Source organism: Myodes glareolus, chromosome 17, assembly GCF_982192425.1.
Source record: "Myodes glareolus chromosome 17, mMyoGla1.1, whole genome shotgun sequence".
Classification (NCBI taxonomy): domain Eukaryota; kingdom Metazoa; phylum Chordata; class Mammalia; order Rodentia; family Cricetidae; genus Myodes; species Myodes glareolus.
The window spans coordinates 60,471,337-60,495,736 of NC_142042.1; the positions used below are offsets into that span (position 1 = coordinate 60,471,337).

Genomic DNA, 24,400 nt, shown 5'->3' on the forward strand with positions numbered 1-24,400 from the left:
TCCCTTGAGCACCCTTCCTCCCTTGAGCATCCCTCCTCCCTTGAGTATCCTCCCTTCCTTCCTTGAGCATCCTTCTTCCCTTGAGCATCCTTCTTCCCTTGAGCATCCTTCTTCCCTTGAGCATCCTTCTTCCCTTGAGCATCCTTCTTCCCTTGAGCATCCTTCTTCCCTTGAGCATCCTTCCTCCCTTGAGCATCCCTCCTCCCTTGAGCATCCTTCCTTCCCTGAGCATCCTTCCTCCCTTGAGCATCCTTCCTCCCTTGAGCATCCCTCCTCCCTTGAGTATCTTCCCTTCCTTCCTTGAGCATCCTTCCTTCCTATTATCCAGTCCTCTGCCAGCGCCACACTGGTTGATATACCTCATGTTAAACCTTTATTCAAAGTATATGTTAGAAGGTAATCTCATCTTTGTCTTTACTGTTCAGCATCTTTATAGAATGGGCCTTTGATTCTCATTAGAAGACTGAGTCTTCAGGAAGTGCAGGGATTTATTTAATGTCACTCATTGACTGGGCTAGTAACCATAGAAGAGAATGGGGATGTTTATTAAAAGTCACTGCCTTATAATAATAATAGTTAATAATAATAATAATAATAATAATAATAATAATAATAATAATAAACCCAGGCCTTTTGATGACTACTCTGCAGTTCTCTCAGTGAGAGCCTATATTTTCCCCAAATACACAGAGATGGGTTTAAAATAAAATGGGTGATTTCCCGAAGAAGCATTTGACTCTAAGAAATGAACCTACTCCGGCTACTGGATTAGAACAGAACAACAAAGCAGAAAGTGTGGATAGCCCCCACGAGTTAAGTTTTCTAGAATCAGAAGCCAGAAAGCTGAACAGGACCCCAAATAGTCCATCTGGGTCTCAAGCTCACCAGGGGAGCACAGCTTCCGGCCTCTGCCTACATCCTTCATGCTCTATCACCTCCCCAGTGAACCTCAATGTGATGACTCTAGCCAAGCTGTAGAAGGGGCCCATCTGAGACTGAGCCTTCAGACTTCTGTGGAAAACTCACCTTCTACCTACACCCAGCCAAACTACCAATCTATGTGCCCAGAGAGACACTGTTCGATGTACAATGGCTTTAAAAAGCTTGCCATCTGTGTGAATGTTTCTCAATGCAGGAGATTGATCCCAGGACCTAGATCATGCTAAGTCATGCCAAGTCAGTACTTTGTCACTGAGCCACATGCCAGCCTCATACAATTTTTTTTTTAAAGAATCCACCAACCCAGCATGGTGGCTCATACCTATAATCTCAGCACTCAGGAAAATAAGACTGATCGTGAGTTTTGGGCCTGAGCTACATAGCTAGACCATGTCAGCAAACACACAAACAAACATTATCTTAGCCCTCCACCCACAGTAAATAAAAATCTGAGAGGGAGGGCCTTTTAATAAACATTCCTATTCTCTTCTATGGTTACTAATCATTCAAATGGTCCACTTCTCTTCAGTTAGATCTATATTTTCTTCTTTCCTTGTTTGCTGCTACCTACCTAAACGGCCCGTCACTCGGCACTTCTAACTATTCTTCCACCAAAATCCTCTCCCCAGGCTTCTGTGAGTGTTCTCTGGCTTGTTTAATTTCTCGTTTACTTTGCCTCTCTCTCCTCCTCCCATCTATCGAACCTAAGTCCTCACCTAACCTATCTTCCCTCCCTCCCCTGAGTTTGCATCTACCCTGGTTTAAACCTGCACTTCACAAGCGATCCACATGTCACCTTCTCCAGCTCTACCTCCTTCCCAATGCTTTAACCAAATGCCATCAGCTGGACCACCTCCTGGCAGCACCCCATCTCCCCAAACTTGTCTTCTTGAGACTAGCATCTGTCCATGACTGTAAAAGGAGCAGTGGGCCGCTTCCCGCAGGCCCGCCCGGCTAGCTTTACCCGAAATAATTACACGGAAACTGTATTCATTTAAACACTGCCTGGCCCATTATCTGTAGCCTCTTATTGGCTCCCTCTTACATATTGATTAACCCATATCTAATAATCTGTGTAGCACCACGAGGTGGTGGCTTACCAGGAGGATTCTAACCTGCGGCTGTCTCGGAGAGGAGAGTCATGGCGTCTGCCTCACTGCCTTCTTCCTCCCAGCATTCTGTTCTGTTTACTCCGCCTACCTATGTTCTGACCTATCAGGCCAATCCAGTTTTTTTTTATTAACCAATGAAAGTAACACATAGACAGATAACCTTCCTCCATCACATGACTCTCGGTCAAAGTCCTGGTTCCTCATTTTCCTCACCCATCTAGTAAGGTACTACAAGTTTCCCTATGTTTGCTATTTTCTTTTCAAATGATTCCCAAGTTTCTCTCACATCACAGTTAAAACATTCCTCTCAACTTTAACAAGTGAGGTCCTTGAGATTGCCAAAGTTTCCTCTTTCACACTTGCTCCAGTACCTACATTGTTCAATAAATGGACCATCAACCCTATATCGTCCCAATTCACTGAAGGTTGCCACTGACTTATGGAGAAAGTTAGCTTGTATATTCTATGCCATCACTCAGAGAATTAAAGACTTCTCAGTGTCTACAATGTCTAAATCATGTTAGCTTATATGAGGCGCTAGTTCATCAGTTCTCAACCTGTGGGTCACAACCCCTTTGGGGGTCAATATCCCACATATCAGATATTCACATTACAATTCATAACAGTAACAAAGTTACAGTTGTGCACTAGCAATGAAATAATCCTATGGTTGGGGGTCACCACAGCATGAGGAACTGTATTGAAGGGTCGCAGCATTAGGAAGGCTGAGAACCCCTGCTCCAGGCTAGTTCGTTGTATTTATCTGGCCCCTCTGCTCCAGTTAAACTGCAGAAGTGGCTATTCTCCTGCCTCCTCTTCACTCACTTGATGGATACTCACTGTACATCCTGAGCACAATGCCAAGCGTTGGACACAAGAATGGGGTGCAACAGTCCTTGCTCCTTAGAACCCGAAGTTCACAGTTTCCTAATGAGTTTCTACTTGAGTGACAGGGAAGGCTATGTAGACTCTAGCACATACAATCGTCAGCTGTGGGAATAAGGTTCCTTCTGGAAGGTAAGAGCAGACAGGCAGCAGGCGGCACTAACAAACAGTGCCCACCGTGTACTGAGTACTTAGCAGGTAAGGGGCATTGTGCTGATATTTGTCTCCACAGACTTTCAGGAGGTGTTGTTGTTGTCCTGTGACAACAGGTTCTCAGCACTCACTCAGAGGGGCAGCGGCAGACGCTCCAACTCTATTCCAGCGCCCAAGGTTCTGATTTATTTATTTATTTATTTTGGTTTTTCGAGACAAGGTTTCTCATATTATATAGCTTTGGAGCCTGTCCTGGAACTCGCTCTGTAGACCAGGCTGGCCTTGAACTCACAGAGGTCCACTGGCTCGGCCCAAAATTTTAACTTATGCTAAATTGCTCTATCTATTATAGAAGACTGTTTATAATGAATACAGTTGAGGAAACCCAAGTCCCCAAGTATGAGGTGAGCTGTTTTCCCTTCCTGTTAACACTCCAGAGCTCCTCCGAGGTCGACTTGTCTCTGTCTCTGGCGAAGGCCAGGTTCTGTGTTTATCTGCTCAGCTTAAGCCTGTCACCGTAGCCACAGATATCAAAACTGCTTATTCAGGAAGTGAACTGTGCTGCCAGGCATTCTTTGAGATCACGTGGGAAATGCAACAAAAGGAAGTCCTGACCTCTGACCCCCTCTCCTGATCCACGATTCTCTTTTGAACCTGGAACAGGGAACCACACTGAGATAAGATCGAGACAAAGGCAGGACCATATCAACAGCACTCTCAGTTCAGACTTCCTGCAAGTAAAGGCCTGCAGGATGCTGGTCACCATCCTGGTGGCTCTTCAAGGTATGTTCAGAAGAGATTTCAGCGCTCCAAGCTATGAGTTTGTATCCTTGCCAGTTTAATTATTTCCTAGGTGGGAAAGTACAGAAAGGAAGGAGGGGAAAACATGTTCCCCAAGGCTTGGCCATCTACAGAAGAGTGCAAACCAGTATGTGGGGGAAACCAGCTTAAAGTTACTAAAGTCCTCATGCTGTAGCTACGTGGAGACAGACAAGTCAGACTTCCCTCTGGGTAAGAGGTCAGGCCTCTTAGGAAAGGTCTGTGGGAGACAAGAAGCACAGCTGCCCCCACTCACTCAATGAACACAGCAATGCCAGTACAAGCCACAGGTCTCTAAGTATCACATGAAGATGAACAAGGCAGGAGACAGGGTCGGCCTGAGGTGGAGTTTGAACACAGCTCCTCCACAAAAATGATGACCATATTGAGTATTAAAAGACTGAGACGTTTAATAATTTTCCACTAAGATTTTGCATAACAAATAAATGACACAAGATTTTGACTGTCCCTGGCAGCCAAAGGGGCCAGCTTCTACACAGGGGACATGAGGATGGAGCAGTCTGGTCACTTACTCATACTGATTACAAGTTTCCCTAGTGGGTTATGCTATATTCTTGTTAATAAATGCTATTTCTTCAGGCACACTCTGAGTACACACTCAAAGGGAAACGGGGTTCACCTTGCACTATTGCCACTACCTGACTCCAGAGTCACCCCAGAACAGCAAGGCCTCTGCTCCCAGTTCCCTTTTCTAGTGAAGAACAAAGCCTTACATTCAATTGTTTTCTCCTGTACTCAAGGAGCTTTAAAGGTACACAAAAGAAAAAACAACACTAAATCATACACTACTTATGAAGCTGTGTGACTGAGACCTGGTCCCTCCATGCAGCCCAGACTGGTTTCCAACTCAGTAGTACCCCAGGCATCGGACCACTGGGATTACAGGTGTGAACAACCACGCCCAGCTTTTCCTTCTCTTCCTCTTCCTCCAATCCCAGCCTTAGTAGACAGAGGGAAGAGGCAGCATTCAGCAGAAAAACGCACACATTTCGGGGGCCTTAGCGATATCATGGAGACCAAGTTCTAATGTTTTTTTCTTCCATGTCAGGTTAAAGTGAAGGACTGTCCTGATCCCTGTGCCTCCCTCTGTGCCTCCCACACAGCCCAGATACTATGTTCACACATTTCCCCATTCCCTCTCTAATCACGAGAGCCTATCAAACAGCCACAGGACGGGCTCAAATCAGGTGTTCTGTTTCCCAGTTAGTCTAAGTTGTGAGGTAGTGATACAAACCATTCATTTTCTTTCGACAGCTCTATACACCTTGTGACAAAAAAAAAAACAAAAACAAAACAAAAACTTCAAAAGAAGGTACAGCAAGATAAATCTGACAACGCACATGGGAAGAACAGGACAGGGAACAGATGCTGAGTAGACCAAGAATCTGGAAGGCCAGCAAGATGGCTCAGCCAAGAACAGGAGCTTGCCTGCCAAGGTTCAGCTCAAACCTTTGCACCCACATGGTGGAAGGAGAGAACTGACTCCCCCAAGCTGTCCTCTGACCTCCACGGGAGTGCCGTGCTCTGACCCCAATAAATAAAATCATTCCAGGGACCTGGCAGAGCGTTTGGCATACTTCTGGATCTTTCTTCCTTATTGCCAGCACAAGTTTGCCTACTCCCGCCTCATTGCCAAGAAAGAAAACATTTTACAAGTGTGCCTGGTGTGCTGGCCTTAAATACCAGGTATGTTTTATACCACAGAATAATGGTTTGTCTCCCCTGCAACACAGTAAAATAAGCAAGTTCTAATTTTATATGTGTGTGTGATACGTGTGTGCGTGCACGCTGAACACGTGGAGGTCAGAGAACAACTCCTGGGAGCTGGTTCTCTCCTTCCTCTGTGAGGGCTGGAGATCAAACTCAGGTGGCCAGGCTTGTGCAAGTGCTAACAGCTGTCTGTAACTCCAGGCTCTGACACCCTCGCACAGACATACAGGCAGGCAAAACACCAACACATATAAAAATAATAAATAAATCATAAAAGAAAACTGTACTTCTAACTGGGCCAGTGCATGCTTTTAATCCCTGCCTTTGGAAGGCAGAAGCAGGAGAATCTCTGTGAGTTCGAGGCCTGGTCTACAGAGTGAGTTCCAGGACAGCCAGAGCTACACAGAGAAACCTTGTCTCAAAACCAAACCAAACAAAAGACAGCTGTACTTCTGATTAGAAAAAAATGGCCACCACAAGCCACAGCCAGGATCTCAGCAAGAAGGAAAAGCTACAACAGCTACTTTGTTTATATGGATATCATTTAATCTGTCATAAAGCAAATGTAAAAAGAGGAAAAAAAAATCTCAAACCTGAATGTCTACAGTTCCTCTTGTCTGGGACATCTTCTGGCTCAGTTAAGAGCTACACTTGGTCCTGGGACACGCCCCTAGACACGCACACTGTATTCTAATTTCCATTAGAACCCCCAGGACAGTGTCACCTGTGTGCCCAGACAAGGACATTAGTACCAGCCAGAATTTCCTCCCGCAGGAATGACACCATTCCATTAACTCTTCCCCAGATCCATTCATAGAAATTTGGAGACTCACTTTGGAGACTCTAAGAGCAGTCTCTTAGAGCAACTTCCTTTCTTCCTTCCTTCCTTCCTTCCTTCCTTCCTTCCTTCCTTTCTTCCTTCCTTCCTTCCTTCCTTTAAGATTTATTTATTTATTATGTATACAGCATTCTGTCTGGATGTTTGCCTACAGGCCAGAAGAGGGAGCCAGATCTCACGATAGATGGTTGTGAGCCATCATGTGGTTGCTGGGAATTGAACTCAGGACCTCTGGAAGAGCAGCCTGTACTCTCAACTGCTGAGCCATCTCTCCAGATCTCCGTTAATCCCACAACCCTGTATTCATCATCTTGAATAAATATATACACATATATATTCATATAAATAATGTATAATGGTTCATATATATTCATATAATACATTGTGTGTACGTATACAGTTAGAGTGGCGTACAGGCTGAGGCCCGACTGGTCCAGTAATGGCTGTCCAACAGAAGGTCCAAGGATCTAGTAGTTGCACAGTTGTTGCACGGTTGCACAGATGCACAGTTGTTGCACAGTTTACTAGGTTGGATGTCTCAGCTTGTCTGTAGTATTTGCTGGGATCCTGAAGAAGTAGGTGCGACTTTTTCACTTGATGGCAAGTGAGAATGAACTTGCCATCAAAAGCAAAGGCAAGCAGACAAAGAGCAGAAGCTTCCTTCTTCCATGTCCTTTGTAGAGGCTACCACCAGAAGGTGTGGCCCAGATTAAACGTGGATCTTCCCACATCAAAAGATCCAGATCAAAGATGGGTCTTCCTGCATCAAATGGTTTAATTAAAACAAATCCCTCACTGATGTGCTGGTGTGGGCAGTCCTTCTGTCTCTGTGTTGCTTTTATTGGTTAGTGAACAAAGAACTGCTTTGAGCCTATGGCAGGGAAGAACAGAACTAGGTGGGGAAAACTAGGCTGTATGCTGGGAGGAAGAAGGGCGGAGTCGGGAGACACCATGGAGCCACTAGAGACAGATGTGCTGTAACTTTGCTGGTGGCCATGACCTTGTGGTGATGCACAGATTAATGGAGATGGGTTAAATTAATATGTAAGAGTTAGCCAATAAGAAACCACAGCTAATGGGCCAAGCAGTGATTTAAATAATACAATTTCTGTGTGGTTATTTCGGGTCTAAGCTAGCCGGGTGGCCGGGAAGAACAAGCGGCCTCCTCCAACAGTGTGCCCTTCATTTTTGGAGTTTAGTTCATTCCAGATGTTGACAAGTTGACAACCAAGAATAGCCATCACGAAGCCAGACAGTGGTGGAACACACCTTTAATCCCAGTATTCGGGAGGCAGAGGCAAGTGGATCTTTGTGAGTTTGAGGCCAGTCTGGTTTACAGAGCGAGTTTCAGGACAGGCTTCAAAGCTACAGAGAAACCCTCTCTCAAAAATAAATAAATAGATAAATAAATAAATAAAACAAAAAATAAATAAATAGCCATCACAAGCACGTTTATCTTCCCATTTCTTTACCACAGAGGAAAAGGTTTTGCCCTTGATATTTAAGTATCTATTATACAAACCCTGCTTCTACAGTTTGCTTCCTTCACTGACGTGAGTCTCACAGCAGCTTAGCAGACAACTCTGAAGCTTCCCTCACTTCTAAGCCCCTTTGGTGCAATTTAGACGAGGCATACTAAGCTTTTCTTGAGTAATCTTGCTGTCCTTGAGGACCAGTACTTGTAGCCAGACAGAAACTGACGTTTGCAAGAGGTCATGGGAGATTCAAAGTGCTACCAAACATTTATCAATAGTATTAACCCTGGTATGGTACACCTATAGTCCCAGCCCTTGCGAGGCTGCGGGGCAGGAGGACAGTGAGCTCAAGGCCAGCCTGGACTATAGAGCATGACCCTGTGACAAAAAGAAAGTGTGGGGGGGAGGGGGCTAGCATGCAACTGAAGCTTAGCTTTAGTGTGTGCTCTTAGAGCACTTGATGTCCTTGGTTCAATTCCTCAGTCCCCTCAAAACCATAAATACATATAGACAAACAAATAAAACCAATATGAAAATTAATAACCAAGCCAAGCGTGGAAATGCACACCAGTATTCCTAGCCCTGGAGGCTGAGGCAGTAGGGTCTGAGGTTCCAAGCCAGTTTGGGCTATATAGTGAGACACGTTCTCACACTAACCAAGGTAACTGGGGTGTGTGGCTCCCAGTAGAGTGCTTTCCAGCATTTATGAAGTCCTGGGTTCCAACCCCAGCAACACATAAACTGGGCATGGTGGCACACTCATATAATCCCACACTGAAGGGATTCAGAAACCCAAGGTTGTACTAGGTAACAACATGAACCCTTCCCTCCCTCCCCCCTCAAACACACACACACACACACACACACACACACACACGCGTGAGTTCAACTGATTATAATATATGTGTACTAGATAATAAACATCCTTAAGTCATTTGTTCTTGACCCTTGGAGATGACCAAGTTTTACTTTAAGCGGATCTCTGCCATTGACCATGTAATGAGGTACCTACCTATCCAAGCCAAGTGTCCTGTAAGAGAGAAATCCTGAAAAAATGGGGCCTGTTTGTATATGAGAGAAGCAGAATGTGAGATTCCAATCTCCCCGCTGCCTGTTGACTCGGTGGCCACCAGGTCTTTTCTTCCTCCAAGGTGCAATCTGTATATGCACGTGTCTGAGAGTATATATATTATCTAGATATACATACACAGAGAGAAGGAGGAAGGAGTGGAGAGAGGGAAGGAAGAGGGACAGGGGTGTGCACACCTTTAATCCCAGCGCCGGGCGAGGGGGGGGCGGTGGGCAGGTCAATGTCAGTGATTTTCCAGCTTGGTTTACATAGTGAATTCCAGGACAGCCAGGGCTATATAGAGAGACCTTGCCTCAAAAAAGCAAACAAAGAAAAAACCAAATTCTTCCTTTAAATCTCCTAATTTGAGATTCAACTATTGGATTACCAGAGAACTGTTAAAAAAACAGTTATCTGAGAACTTACAAAACTGTCACAGATCAATTGTTAATCAATAAATTTATATTGAGATAAGGAAAGCATTTAATCTACAGTCATTCTTTTTAATTGCATGTATATGTGCATCTTTGTAGGTATTTGCTATATGCATATGGGTGTCCAGGGAGGCCAGAAGAAGTCACCGCATACCCTGGAGCTGCAGCAATGAGCAGCCACGAGCCACTTGACATGGGTGCTGGGAACTGAACTCAAGTCCTAGGCAAGAACATGAAGTCTTCTTTTCTTTTTTTTTTCTTTTTCATTCTTTTTGTTTGTTTTTTTGAGACAGGATTTCTTTGTGTAGCCTTTGGCTGTCCCAGAACTAGCTTTGTAGATCAGGCTGGCCTCAAACTCATGGAGTTCCACCTGCCTGTACCTCTGAGTGTGTGCCACCACTGCTTGGCAAAAGTAGATTCTTTTCTCATACAATATATCCTGATTATAGTTTTCCCTCCCTCCACTCCTTCCAGCTCCTCCCCAACTCCTCTCCTTTCTGTCTCTCATTAGAAAAGAACAGGCTTCCAAGAAACAACGGCAGAACATACAACATAGAATGTAATAAGATGAAGCAAAAACTATCATATCAAAGTTGGACACAGAAACCCAAGAGAAGAAAAAGAGTCCCAAGAGCAGTCACTAGAGTCTGAGGCTCATGGTTAGGAGTCCTGTTGTAGGGAGGCTGCTTGTTTGTTCCTGGCTGCTCAGCCCCGAAATAATCACACAGAACCATATTATTTGCAATATTGTTTGGCCAATAGCTTAAGCGTATTTCTAGCTAACTCCTATCTTAGATTAACCCATCTTCATTAATCTATGTATCGCCACATGGCTGTGGCTTACCGGGTAAAGTTCCAGCCTCTGTCTCAGGTGGGCTACATGGCTTCTCCTGACTTTGCCTTCTTTCTCCCAGTATTCAGCCTAGCTTTCCCCACCTAGTTGTTGTTGTTGTTGTTGTTGTTGTTGTTGTTGTTGTTGTTGTTGTTGTTCTTCTTCTTCTTCTTCTTCTTCTTCTTCTTCTTCTTCTTCTTCTTCCTCCTCCTCCTCCTCCTCCTCCTCCTCCTCCTCCTCATCCTCATCCTTCTTCTTCTCCAGTAGTGTTTGTTTTGCCCTAGGCTATCTAGTCTCTGGTGCTTGGGGCTTAAGTCACATTAGACATTGATTGGCTACTCCCAGAAGCTCTGTGCCTCCATTGCCCTAGCATATTTTGCAGGCAGGACAGATTGTAGGTTAAAGTTGTTGTGACTAGGTTGGTGTCAATGTTTCCCTTTTGGTAGCCTGCAGAGTATCTTCCCGAACCAAACAGACTCAAACATAGGGATGAAGGTTCCATGTAGGTACCAGCTTGACTTTTTCATGTTCAATGAGTTGTGTGGTTATTGTCCTCAGTAATGGGGCCCCTGCTGTCAGTTTTCAGAGAGCAACCCTTTGTCTTAACAACAACAGTCTAGCTTGTCTAGGAATTTCCATGGGATCCCCTTGACCAAAAAGTTAATTGAATGTATCCCAGTTCTGCCATTGGAAACCTTGCCTGGCAACAAGAGATGGCCAGTTGAGACTCCACATCCCACACTGCTAGGAGTCCTCACTAGGATCACCTTCATACATTCCAGGAAGTTTCCACTGTGCTGGGTTTCCACACTACTCCCCAAATGCCCCCTATTTCTAGTCATCACCGTACATACTCTCTACCCTATCTCCCCATCACCTGATCCTACTCCCCCACTCCCATTCCCACCTGCCCCCAGTCCACCAGTAAGATCTATTCTACTTCCTTCTCTCAGAGAGACCTATGCATCCTCCTAGATCCCTTTCTCTTTATCTAACTCTCTGGGTCTACAGATTGTAGCTTGGTTGTCATTTACATAATGGCTGATATCCACTTATAAGTGAATATACACACTAATTAACTTTCTGGGTCTGAGTTACCTCACTTAGGATGATTTTTTTCTAGGTCCATCCATTTGCCTACAAATTTAATGATGTAAATTTAAAAAATAGCTGAGTAATATTGTGCAAATGTACCACATTTTAAAAAAATCCATTCTTCTGTTGAGGGACATCTAGGTTGTTTCCAGTTTCTGGCTATTATGAATAAAACCATAACGAATGTGGTGGAGCAAGTATTCTTGTAGTATGGCAGAGCATCCTTTCGGCATATGCCCAAGAGTGGTATTGGTGTGGGAGAATTGTCTGTATTCTGTCAATCATATTTTAATAAAACAGTGATTGGCCAAACAGGCAGTATAGGCGGGAAAGCCAGACAGGAAGTAGGGGTGGAGCAAAGAGACTGGGAGTATTCTGGGACACAGGAAGCTCCCTCCAGTCACTCCTGCGCAGACCACCGAAGAGGCAGCATGTAACTTGCCCAGCTGAGAAAGGTACGGAGCCATGTGACTAATGTAGATAAGGATAATGGGGTAACATAAGTTATAAGAGTTAACAAGAAGCCTGACCTCATGGGCCAATCAGTTTATAACCTTATTGAGTCCTGTGTGTGATTTCTCTTTGGGATTTGCTGGTTGTGGGGTACTGGGCGGGACGGAAACCCCAACAAGCCGGTCCCCTCATGTTACATGGTATAGCTGGGTTTTGAGGTGGACTGATTCCCAACCTAGTCTAAGGAATCACCATATTGATTTCCATAGTGGCTGTACAAGTTTGCACTCCCAACAACAATGGATGAGTGTTCCCTTTACTCCACATCCTGGCCAACATGAGCTGTCACTTGTTCTTATTGATCTTAGCCACTCTGATGGGTGTAAGATAGAATCTCAAAGTCATTTTGATTTACATTTCTCTGATGGCTAAGGATAATGAACATTGCTTTAAGTGTTTCTCAGTCATTTGAGTTTCTTCTGTTGAGAATCTGTTTAGATCTGTACCCTATTTTTAAATTGAATTGTTTTTCTGATATCTGGTGTGTTGAGTTCTTTATATATTTTGGATATTAATCCTCTATTGAATGTGGAGTTGGTAAAAAAAAATATTTTCCCATTCTGTAGGCTTCTGCTTTGTCCAATTAACGGTGTCCTTTCCCTTACAAAAGCTTCTCAGTTTCATGAGGTCCTACTTGTCAACTGCTGAGCTTAGTTCCAGCACTATCAGTGTTCTGCTCAGGAAGTCATCTCCTGGGCCAATGATCTCAAGGCTATCCCCACTTTCTCTCCTATCAGATTCAGTGTGTCTGGTTTATGTTGAGGTCTTTGATCCACTTGGACTTGAGTTTTGTGCAGGGTGATAGATAGGGATCTATTTGCATTCTTCTATATGCAAACATCCACTTTGACCAACACCATTTGTTGAAGTTGCTGTTTTTTTTCCAGTGTGTATATTTCTGGCTTCCTTATCAAAATCAGGTGTTCATAGGAGTGTGGGTTTATGTCTGGCCTTTGATTCCACTAACCAATGTGTCTGTTTTTAATTCCAGTATCTTGCTGTTTTTATTACTATAGCTCTGTAGTATAACTTGAAATGGGGAATTATGTGACCTTCAGCAGTTCTTTTATTGTTCAGGATTGTTTTAGATATCCTGGGGTTTTTTCTATATGATGTTTAGAATTGTATTGTCAAAGTCTATAAAGAATTGTGTTGGAATTTTGATGGGGATTGCATTGACTCTGTAGATTGCTTTCAGTAGGATATCAGTTTTACTATGTTAATCTATGAGCATGGGAGATCTTTTTCATATTCTGATTATCTTCATCAATTTCTTTCTTTAAAGACTTAAAGTTTTTATCATACATGTCCTTCGCTTGCTTGGTTAGAGTTACCCCAAGATATTTTGTATTATTTGAGGATATTGTGATTCTTTCTCAGTACATTTGTCATTTGTATACAGGAGGGCTATTGATTTTTTAATGTTATTTATTTTTTAGTTAATCTTGTATCCAGCTATTTTGCTGAGAATGCTTATCAGCTGTAGGAATTTTTAGGGTCACTTATGTATACTATCATATCACCTGCAAATGAAGATACTTTGACTTCTCCCTTTTCAATTTGTTCACCTTGATCTCCTTTAGTTGTCATTGCTCTAGCTGAATAGATATGGAGAACATGGACAATCTTGTCTTGTTTCTGATTTTATTGTTTTGATTTTCTCTTTATTTAATTTGATTTTGTCTATAGGCTTGCTATAAATTGTCATTATTATGTTTAGGTATGGCCCTAATATCTCTAATCTTTCCAGAACTTCTATCAAGAAGGGACGTTGGATTTTGTCAAAAAAAAAAAATCTGTATCTAATGAGATGGATCATGTGTTTTTTTTTAAAAAAAATTTATTTATTTATTTATTATGTATACAATATTCTGTCTGTGTGTATGCCTGGAGGCCAGAAGAGGGCACCAGACTTCATTACAGATGGTTGTGAGCCACCATGTGGTTGCTGGGAATTGAACTCAGGACCTTTAGAATAACAGGCAATGCTCTTAACTGCTGAGCCATCTCTCCAGCCCCATGTGGGTTTTTTTTATAACTTAGTTTATATGGTGAATCAAATTTGTTGATTTACATATGTTGAACCATCTCTGCATCTCTGGGATGAAGCCTACTTGATCATGGTGGATTCTTTAATGTGTTCTTGGATTTGGTTTGCAAGTATTTTATTGAGTATTTTTTGTATCTGTGTTCATAAGGGGAATTGTTCTGTAAATTCTCTTTGTTGGGTCTTTACATGGTTTCGGTAAAAGGGTAACTGCGGCCTCATAAAATGAAGAACACAATGTTCCTTCTGTTTCTGTTTTGTGGAATAAATTGAGGAGTATTGGCATTAACTCTTCTTTGAAAGTCTGGTAAAATTCTGCACTAAAACCTGCACTAAAAAAGTCCAGGCTTAGCTAGACAGTGGTGGTGCATGCCTTTAATCCCAGCATTCAGGGAGCAGAGGCAGGAAGATCTCTGAGTTTAAGGCCAGCCTGGTCTACAGAGTGAGTTCCAGGACAGACAGAGATACACAGAAAAACCCTGTCTAGAAAAACAAAAATAAAAACAAAACAAAACAAAAAAAAGGCCTGGGCTTTCTTGGGGGCAGGGGCTGCAATAGTTTTAATGACTGTATCTATTTCACTGGGGATTATAGGTCTATAGGCTTATCTGTTCCTGATTAAACTTTGGTAACTGGTACCAAGAAAATTATCCATTTCCTTTAGATTTTTTTCAATTTTGTGAAATACTGGTTTTTAAAGTATGTCTTTATGATTCTCTGGATTTCTTTGGTGTCTGTTGTTATACCCCCTTTTCATTTCTGATTTTGTCACTGTGAATATTCTCTATCTTTTAGTTTGGATAACGGCTTGTCTATTTTGGTTTCTCAAAGAACCAACTTTTGCTTCATTCATTGTTCTTTGCTTCTGTTTTATCGATTGTGATTATTTCTGGCTATCTACTACCCTTGGGTAAGTTGCTAGTATGAGATCTCTACAATTTTTCAATGTAGGCCTTTAGTGTTATCAACCTTCCTCTCGGCACCACTGTCATTGAGTCCCTAAGTTTGGGTATGCTGCGTATTTGTTTTCACTGAATTCTAGCAAGTCTTTAATTCCTTTATTTCTGTCATGATCCATCTATCATTAAGAAGAGATTTGTTCTGTTTCCATGAATTGAAATGTCATCTTGGTGGATTTTTCTCTTTGATGAATAAATTAGTGTCCTTTTCTATCTCTTTTGATTAATTTTGGTTTGAAGTTTATTTTGTTAGATATTAAATTGGCTACACCAACTTGCTTGTTGGGTCCATTTGTTTAGAATATCTTTCCCAACCCTTTCCTCTGAGGTCATGTCTATCCTGATGTTGTGGTATGTTTCCTGGATAGGGCAGGAGGATGGATCCTGTTTTCACATCCTTTCTAATAATCTGTGTCTTTTTTTCTTTTCTTTTTTTTCTTTTTTTTTTTTTTTTTTGCTTTTTTTGTTTTGTTTTGTTTTTCGAGACAGAGTTTCTCTCTCTATGAGCACTTACCACCATCGGGCTAGTCTGTGTCCTTTTATTGGATAATTGAGACCACTGATAGTGACTGGTGATTCATGTTATTTTGTTGTTGTTGTTTTTTCTGTTGCTGGTGTGTGTGTGTGCATTCAAGTGTGCGCAGATGTGCGCTTCCCTTAAAAATATGGAATGCTTCATAAATTTATGTGTCATTCTTCCACAGGGACAGAACATATAAGGTCTTAACCCCAAGCAATCTCTCCAGCTTAGGAATTACATTTTCTGACAAATTAAGCCATTATTATAAGGAAAGGGTCGAAAAGTTACAAACAGCAACAGAGGCATGTCATCCCGAAGTCTTCCTGGTTCTCAACGTTTCAAAGGATTGGAAATAGGAACTCTGGGGAAAATTAATCTTAAATACCATGTCATTCCTTTTCCTTCCTTGCAGCTCCTAAGCCCTGACACTTTTAAGACTTGGAAAATAAAATTAAGTGTCCATTTCTCTGCACTCCACAACTCCTCCCAAACTCCTCCTGGCCAAACTAACTGTGGTGGTTTGAATGAGAATAGCCCCCACAGGCTTATAAATCTGAATTCTTGGTCCTCAGTTGGTGGAACTTTCAGGAAGGATTAAGAAATATAGCCTTGTTGAAAGTGAGTGTCACAGGTGGGTGGGCTTTTGAGGTTTCAAAACCCCCAGCATTCCCAGCTGGCCCCCTGCCTCCTCCTTTTGGATATGGGCATAAGCTCTCAGCTACTGTTCCAGTGCCACATCTGCTGCTTGCTGCCATGGCACCCACAGTGATGAACTCTCTGAGGAACCATAAGGCCCAAATTAAATGTTTTCTTTTATAAGTTGCATTGGTCACAGTGTTTTGTGAAGGCATCAGGACACTAATCAGTATAAAACTGGATTTGCCTACACTGTCTGAAAACTATGGAGGATAAGTGGTCCTTGCGAGGGCAGCGAGGCTCTAGACGATATCTTTCAAGTCTATCGTGCTCTGACCATACAAATAACTGTTTCAAATCAGCAGATAAAAACATCTGTATACAAGCCGGGCAGTGGTGGCACACGTCTTTAATCTCTGTGAATTCAAGGCCAGCCTGGACTCTAAGAGCCAGTTCCAGTACAGACTCCAAAACTATGGAGAAACCCTGTCTCAGAGAAAAAAAATCTGTATTCAAATATAGAGAAATATGCATTTTTATCCATGCATGGCAGGCAAAATCAGAATAAGGAAAAATCTGCTGAGCTCTGCATAGACTTCAAACGGTAAGGCATTTAATATTAATGTAACAGTCTCGTGATGCTTCATTCTGAACTGTCAACTCTTCACAACCTAGAGTCACCTGAGAAAATCTCAGACAGGGACTGCCTAGATTAGGTTGGCATGTGGACACTCCTGTAAGGAATTTTTTTTTTTTTAATTTCTTGATTGAGGTGAGAAGACCCATCCAGCACATGAATGCCACGTTTCTTGGACTAGACGCTGACCTGAAGAGTGAAGCGGGGGTGGAGAGAACTGGGCAAGTAGGCATGCACGCTGACATTCTCTCTCCACACAACTAAGGATGTGACTAGCTGCTTCAAGCCCTGCCTTGACTTCCCCATACTGACTGCAAGTCAAAATGCAAGCCAAGCAAACCATTCCTCCCCTAGATTGCTTTTTGTGGGGCATTTATCACAGCAATGGAAAGGAAACTAAGATACTACTAGTCCTCTGAAGTGGGCACCGTATCTAAGCTGTTCCACATTTAAGGGTAAAGCATTATGAAAATACGCTTTTAGTCTCAGGTCACACTATGGTGTTCAAAGAATATAAAATGTTCTTCCCTTCTCTTCTAGAATGGTAGGCAGCTCTTACTTCTAGGTTAAACTATGTCAAGATACTATATGCCATCCCACTATAGTCTCTAAGCCAATGTAGACATTTATTTACCAGAAATTAAGTCTTGCTCATGTGGCATGAAAAGCACTCCATGCCACTCCTGTGTTCCCTCCTTGTGATGGTTAAGTCTAAGCACACTCTGAGTAGGCTGCAGGACCCCAAACATTCAGTCAGACATGACTTTTAGTGTTATGTGAAGGTGGTTTTTGAATAAAATTAACATTTGACTCAGTTAGATAAATAGCAGCATATTATTCCGAAGCCCAAATAATTGAGAACCCGAAGTTAAAAAGGCTATTCTCTCTCAAGTTTGGGGTGCTTTAACTCCTTCTGTCCAAATGTCTGAACTGGAAGATCTGTCTTCCCTGCCAGCAGAGCTGGAGTTCATCAGCTCCCGCCTCGGGCCTGCGGGCTTTCAGACCAGATCATACAGGGCTGGCTTTCTGGTGTGCAGGCCTCAGACTTAACTAGAGGTGCACACACTGCTCTCCTGGAACTGCTAAGCCATCATCATTGCACAAGCCAATTTCTTATGGCAAATCTCTTTCTAGATCAGCCAGTTGGTTCTGTTTGTCGAAGAACTCTAATTCCTTAGCATAAACTAACTCAAATGTGTGAGGTGCCACCTATTATAAGAACAATAAAAATTGAGTAGGACAAGTCTGGGGAACCATGAAATACCTTATGTCCTCTCAGAGACCACAAAGAAATGAAAATATGTGGTCTATGTGGTCTATGTGCTAAGCTATGTATCAGACAGGTTGACCAGGGCGGCTGTTTTACTCTCTGATCTGCAGGCAAGCTTTATTTATTAAAACACAAGTGAAACGCCACTACAGATCCCTGCCTAGCATTTTGTTTCCATATTGTGTAAAATGAATTTCTAGTCCCAGCTTCCCAGGTGTAACTGGAAACACAATTGCCGGCCTGTCTTGGCATCTCTGGACACTGAGCAGACGAACAGAGCTGCCGTAAGTTCTGAGACAACTGATAGTGTTTTACTCAAAAACTGCAATGTGCTCCAACTTCAACACAGCTTCCTCCAAGTTAATGATCAAATATTCATAACAGAATTCTTATTTCCTCTTATTCTCATCCCAATCCAAAGTCATTGTGTATTTTCAGGTTGTATTTTATGGCCTCACCACAATAAACAGATCACAAACACACACACAAAGAAACGCCCACATGAAGGCATAGCATATTTTTCATTTCCTCTAAGTTATTTAAATTATGTGTATGTGGATGCAAGTGTACACATGAAGCACACATTTTGGAGAAACTGGGGACTGAACCTAGGTCCTTATACACACCAAGCAAGTGCTCTATGCTAATCAATATCCCCAGCCTCTTTTTATTTTTTTATTTTGAGATGGAATCTCACTAAGTGGTCTAGGAAGACTCTGAATTCACTATGTAGCTCAAGCAAACCTTTAAATGGTGAACCTCCTGCTTCAGCCTTTCAAATAGCTGGGATCACACACCCATACCACCAAAACTGGTTTTTGAACCATACTCTGACCACACCCTTTATAAGCAGGCTATTAGTTCAGCAGGCAGGGAACTCTCTCAATATTTTGTTTTCCCTCCCCAACTTCCTTGTCCTCTAACAAAATACAAAGACATCTTTAACTCACCCACTTACCCCCAAACCAGAGTGTAAGTCATCAAAAACTGAGCAAGGGCTTCTAGCCAAAAAAGAGACACAATCAAACTGTAGTGATCTTGTTCTGACTGCTCTGAACTACGAGAGCTATATGCAGCTGGACACCTTCAGGTCCTGTTTTGGTGCCAACAGCTAATAGCATCTCCATTATGTCCTTCTGAGACACTGAAGCTCAACACCATTCTCACCAATCTCCATTTATTCAGCTTTAAACATGGACAGAACATGTGTATGGGCAGTGTTAGAACTTAAAGCGAGGTCTACCTTTCCCAGAGAAGTTGTTTTGGGCATGATTACATTGATCAGATTGATTCCAAGTATAGGGAGAACTGAACAGAACAGGAAGAGTTTCACACATGAAAAATAGGCTTTACAAACTAAAACAGGCAACATAAAATCCCAATCCCTAAATAACAATTAATTATCAAAAACGTGCCTTGGTATAGAAGCACTAATAAAATAATCCTATTTTTCTGAGGGAAATTATTGTAAGGTCCCAAGTATGAAAGACAGTAAACAAAGAGGTGAGGATCATCAAAAACAGTTCAGTAGTAAGGATTTCCAACATCTGTCCTTCTGTGTCTATTATGTGCTGCCCAACTTAATGCCAAAAAGGAACCAAAATCAGATTTCTTCCAACCCAAGACTAAGACATGCCATGTTGGTTTTTAGGGATACTGTACTTCCTGAATTAAAATAAGAAAATCAAAGTGTAGATGACTTTTCCTTCCCACTGTAATTTCCCTTGCTTGCTCTCTGAAGATCAAGGCAAGTATTATTGTCTCAGACTCCTGAGTTATTCTTACCTTGCTAATGTGGCCAAGAGTAGATACTCTTGCACAATTAAGACAGAACAACTTTATATAGGGCTCTGGCTCCTCTGTATTTGCTGCAAAGTCCACTCCTGGTGGGTCAGAGATTGGAGGAGGAGGTAGAGACATCCATTACAAGACAACATGACAGCAGAACCCTAGCTAGACTTTAAGGAACTGATTCTACTCAGGCAGGAGCAAACTGACATAATTAAGTTTTACACTCAAAAAAGTATCACTGTGAATTCAGGAACAAAAGGCATTTGGTTGTAGATACAATTCCATCTGTAAGTCCTAACCTTAAATTTAGAGAAATACACTCATTGCATTAATATTATGGGTTGGGGTTTCTTACATGATTCCTAAATCCATCTACTACTTTGTTTGCTTGTTTAGTTTTGAAACAATTTATAGCTATGATAAGAAGATTAATACAGGCAGCCCTGGTTCAGGTGTAGTCTTTAGTTTCAGAAAGTCCATCGGTCATGTAGCTGGTTGTCATTGCTAAATCTGTTGCTTGCAGAGGCCTCAGAGCTCTGGGTTTGCCGAGTGGAGTCCTCACCATTTAAGCTCTTCCTACATACTGGGCATGTGTCATGCTGAAACAAAATGATATGAGTCCATGTAAACAGCATGGCCTTGGAAGCTAGGAATACCAAATACTTAAACCCCAAAACCAAGCTGGAGAAATGGCTCAGTCAGTAAAATGTTTACAAACAAATACAGAACAGTGACCTGAATTATGACAAAAAGGTATCTATCAATTACTTCCCCATGTAGTCTAGATGAAGCTAAGCAAACCTTTTTGTTTGTTTGTTTAAGGGATAGAGAGAGGGCTGGAGCAAAGCTCAGTGGCTAAAAGCATGCATTGCTCTTGCAGGGGGCTGAGCTTAGTTGCCAGGACTCATGTGCTACATACACTGTCTGCAACCCAAGCTCCAGAGAATTCGACACCCTCTTCTTGCCTCCAAGGGCATCTGTACTCATGTGTACAAACCCATTCCCTCCACATACATATAAACATGATTAAAAACTAAAAATTAAATCTTCAAGAGGACAAAGAATCAGTGTTCTAGGCTTTGCAGGCTATCCCAACCCCGGCACAACTCTTCAACCCTGCCCAGCTAGCTCAGGAGCAGCCAGTCTGTTTAATGTCTCAGAAACACTGTATTCACAAGACCTGCTGGCATGCCACCGTGGCCTGTTTGATAGAGCACACTATGCTCTGGTTAGAAGCACTGAAGAGGGATAATAATTGAACAAAACAACCTACATGACACTAGGAGCCAGACAAGGAGGCTAAAATTTGATTTGCTTGCCTCTCTGAACTGCAACTTCATCTTTCCTCTGAAGCAGCCTCGTCCCAGCCAATAGGTGACTTGCCAGCTGCCTAGTCCCAGCCCAGAGCCAGCTGTACTCACCAGTTCTAACCACGGCACAATGCAGCTGCTGTGAAAGAAATGGTTGCACGGTAACTGCCGGACTTTCTCGTCAACTATGTAGTCTTCTTTACATACTGGACATTCTAAACCCGTATCTGTTGGAGGAAGATGTGTGTGTTAAAACAACAAGCAAAAGGAAGAAAACAATCAAGAGCCAGGGCCTATGGTGCAGGCCTGACCCCAGCACTGGAGAGCAAGGAGCATAGAAGGTCAAGGTTAACCTGGGCTACAAAGTCTAAATCAAAAACACAAGTTTAAAAAAAAAGAACAAAACCAAACAAGCTGCTTCTTACAACCCAAGAAATGCATTAATAAAGGTGCCCTTCCCCCACACTGGGGAGTTATATCTAAGAGGTAGGCAGATAAAAAGTAAGAATTTTATTCAATATGGAAACAGAAATGGCAGTAGACATAAAAATGGTGGGGGAGAGGTGAAGGGAATGAAAGAAGGAGGGAATGGGAACTGGAATTTGTGTGTAAATGAAAAAGATAGTTTGCTTTCTTTTTTTTTAGAAAAAAAAAACAACGAATGGGGCTAACTCCAATAGACCTAACAGGAATCATATAGTAGACTCAATTCTTAGGATAACTGATTAGAAGAATTAGCAGAGTTGTCCCAGTGAGGTGACTTAGAGAATAAAGGAGCTTGACACCAAGTCTGATGACCTAAGTGCAATCCCTGGGACACACACTAGGAAAAGAGAACCAGCTCCCACACTTTTTTTAGTTTTTAAAACTAAAAAAAAATGAGCAGATGCTGGGCAGTGGTGGCATATGCCTTTAATACCAGCATTCACAAGTAGAGGCAGGCGGAACTCTGAGTTTGAGGCCTGCATGGTCTACAGAGCGAGTTCTAGGACAGCCAAGTCAGGGCTACACAGAGAAACCCTGTCTCAATAAACAAAACAAAACAAACAAAAGAGCAGAAACTTATTTGTCTATTAAATGAAACAGGGAAAACATGCTCCCAAATGTATGACAGCATCTGTCGGCCAGTTTTTGCCTAGAAAACAATGGCAACCTATGATCCGTAACTAAGGGATTCGTCTCAGCAACTCAGTGGTGTCCATTCTGTGTTTTAATCACCTTTATCCTGTTCTTCCCCTTAATGTGCTTTCTTTAGTGTGTCCCAGGGTCCTCTGAAGTTGTTAATTAAAGGCTGTACCAGGAGATGGTGCCACAGAACTACAGAAGACAAGTGCACTCGGGACTCCAAACCAACCAACAAAAGACTTTCCCCTCAGAGAAAATGGCTACAATATTGGAAGTTCTAAGGGTCGAATTCTGAACCGCAGAAATCTGCTTAACAGTATCTAATGGCTGAGCTATGCTCCAGGACTTAACGATGATCAAGGCATCTGAAGGAAGACTTAAAGTTCCCTTAAAAAGTTCCTTCCTTTCTTTCCTTTTTATTTTTTTCTTTTTCTTTCTTTCTTTTCTTTTTTTTTTTTTTTTTTAAGACAGGGAGACAGGGTTTCTCTGTGAAACTTTGGAGCCTGTCCTGTAACTCTCTCTATAGACCAGTTTAGCCTCGAAGTCACAGAGATCCTCTTGCCTCTGCCTCCTGAGTGCTGGGATTAAAGGCGTGTGTCATCACTGCCCAGCTACCACCTTTTTTTGATTCTTCTCTCTTACATTACATACTGACCCAGTTTCCCCTCCCTCAACTCCTCCTAGTCTCCCCCACACTTCCCCTCTCCCCCAGATCCACTCCTTCTCTAATAAACCACTCTTATTAGCTCTGGAGTGGACTCTGATGTGAGAAGCAAAGGGAGTCTGATCAGATAGGGAAAGGAGTGGCTTGTTGCAGAAGACCTTCAGACTGCAAAAGGAAGGAGTTCCAAGATGTTTCAGGGAGAAGAGTTTTCAAACATTATCTCTATTTACCTGACGGCACCTCACATGGGAAACAAATCCCTAGCCTTGTATCTGTCCTCTTCTCCCCATGGTATCATGAACCCAACACCATTTCCAACAGCTTTTTAAATAATTTAGTGAGTTTTGTTTCCAATAGTAAGTTCTTGTACTAATTATAATCAAGTTTTGTACAAATGACTGTATCTCTTTATTTCCAATGGGACCTAGAAAGCAGGCATGCTAACTAGGTTCTCCACAGTCGGTAGTAGGAAACCATAGCTTTAGAATAGAAATGCACTAAATATTAGATCAGATGTTCTAAGATGAAAGAATAAATATGAAAATAACTTACCAACTTGTTCCTGAGTTACTGTCACTGTTGGGAGAGAAGTGATCTTTTCCTTATCCGCTGGAGGGGGACCTGTGTTTTCTAGCTGTCCTAGAAGCTACAAAAAGAAAAAGCAGCAATATTTGTTATCTTAGTAACTGAAGAGGGAGCCATCCAGCTGAGAACAAACAGTGCAAGCATTAAGGATGCTCACTGCTCTTAACTTCTGCCGGACTCCAAGAAGCTGGCCTCCCCTTCCAGGTACTGGAACACACACAGCTGCTTCAAAATGTCAGAGCAACACCGGTGTAAGCCAAGATTTTAAGACAGACTCTTAGCTTAAAGGCTCAGCTTTGGGCACAAAGATGATTTCAGATACCAAGAGTTGTGATATCTTGAATAAATTATAGCTAATACAAAGTAATAGTTAACTGGTTCAAAATTTCATTCGGTCAGAAGGAAGGGGTGGGAGTATGAAAAGCAGCAAAAATCCAAGAAATAGGTATATTACTATCTGTGAGAAGACTGATAATAGACACCGTGCTTTCCATTCTCAGCAGTCCCCAGGGAAATGAAAACCAGTCAAGTTAAGATGAACATAAACAAGTGGAAGCAATTACACACAGCATGGAAAGATCTTGTCTCTGCTTCCTTCCTCTACTTTGCTCCGTCTAGCAGAAATCCCTGCTTTAACATGTGAAACCCTATTTTTCCGTGAAGCATCTGTTCCTCATAGAACTAAATAATAGGACAAAATTACAATATATTGTTTTGTTACAGGAGAAATCTTTACTTCCTCTAGAGGTAAAATCATCTTCTAGAAATTCCCTGCTGCCTAGTAGGAACATGGAAACTAGGCTGGACCAATAGCCCATCCATCCATTTAGTAAACACAGAAACCCAAAGCTCAAAATATCAGTGAAAGCAGAGTGGTTGCCATCTCAGAAAGTAGCAGAAGGAATGCAGGAAGCCTGTGGAACCATGAGACACACTGAACAGACACCCTCTCAAAAGGCAG

At 42.3% G+C, this 24,400-nt stretch overlaps 2 protein-coding genes across 3 annotated transcripts in view; one reads left to right on the forward strand and one right to left on the reverse strand.

The window, feature by feature from the left end:
- Cd160 (CD160 molecule) overlaps positions 1-23,409 on the forward strand; it is a 36,871-nt gene extending 13,462 nt beyond the window's left edge. Inside the window, exons 5-6 of one of the 2 annotated variants that reach the window (XM_085677957.2) lie at positions 3,753-3,872; positions 22,321-23,409. In XM_085677957.2, coding sequence (XP_085534083.2) covers positions 3,753-3,872; positions 22,321-22,340 — 140 coding nt within the window. In that variant the 3' untranslated portion in view covers positions 22,341-23,409. Of the gene's footprint in view, positions 1-3,752; positions 3,873-5,183; positions 5,687-22,320 lie in introns of those variants that run through there. The other variant, XM_048447148.3, reaches the window with a different exon arrangement.
- Rnf115 (ring finger protein 115) overlaps positions 19,125-24,400 on the reverse strand; it is a 59,020-nt gene continuing 53,744 nt past the window's right edge. The window contains exons 7-9 of the mRNA XM_085677956.2: positions 23,407-23,500; positions 21,177-21,292; positions 19,125-20,354 (exon numbers count right to left, since the gene is read on the reverse strand). Of these exons, the coding sequence (XP_085534082.2) occupies positions 20,223-20,354; positions 21,177-21,292; positions 23,407-23,500 (342 nt within the window). The 3' untranslated portion in view covers positions 19,125-20,222. The remainder of the gene's footprint in view (positions 20,355-21,176; positions 21,293-23,406; positions 23,501-24,400) is intronic.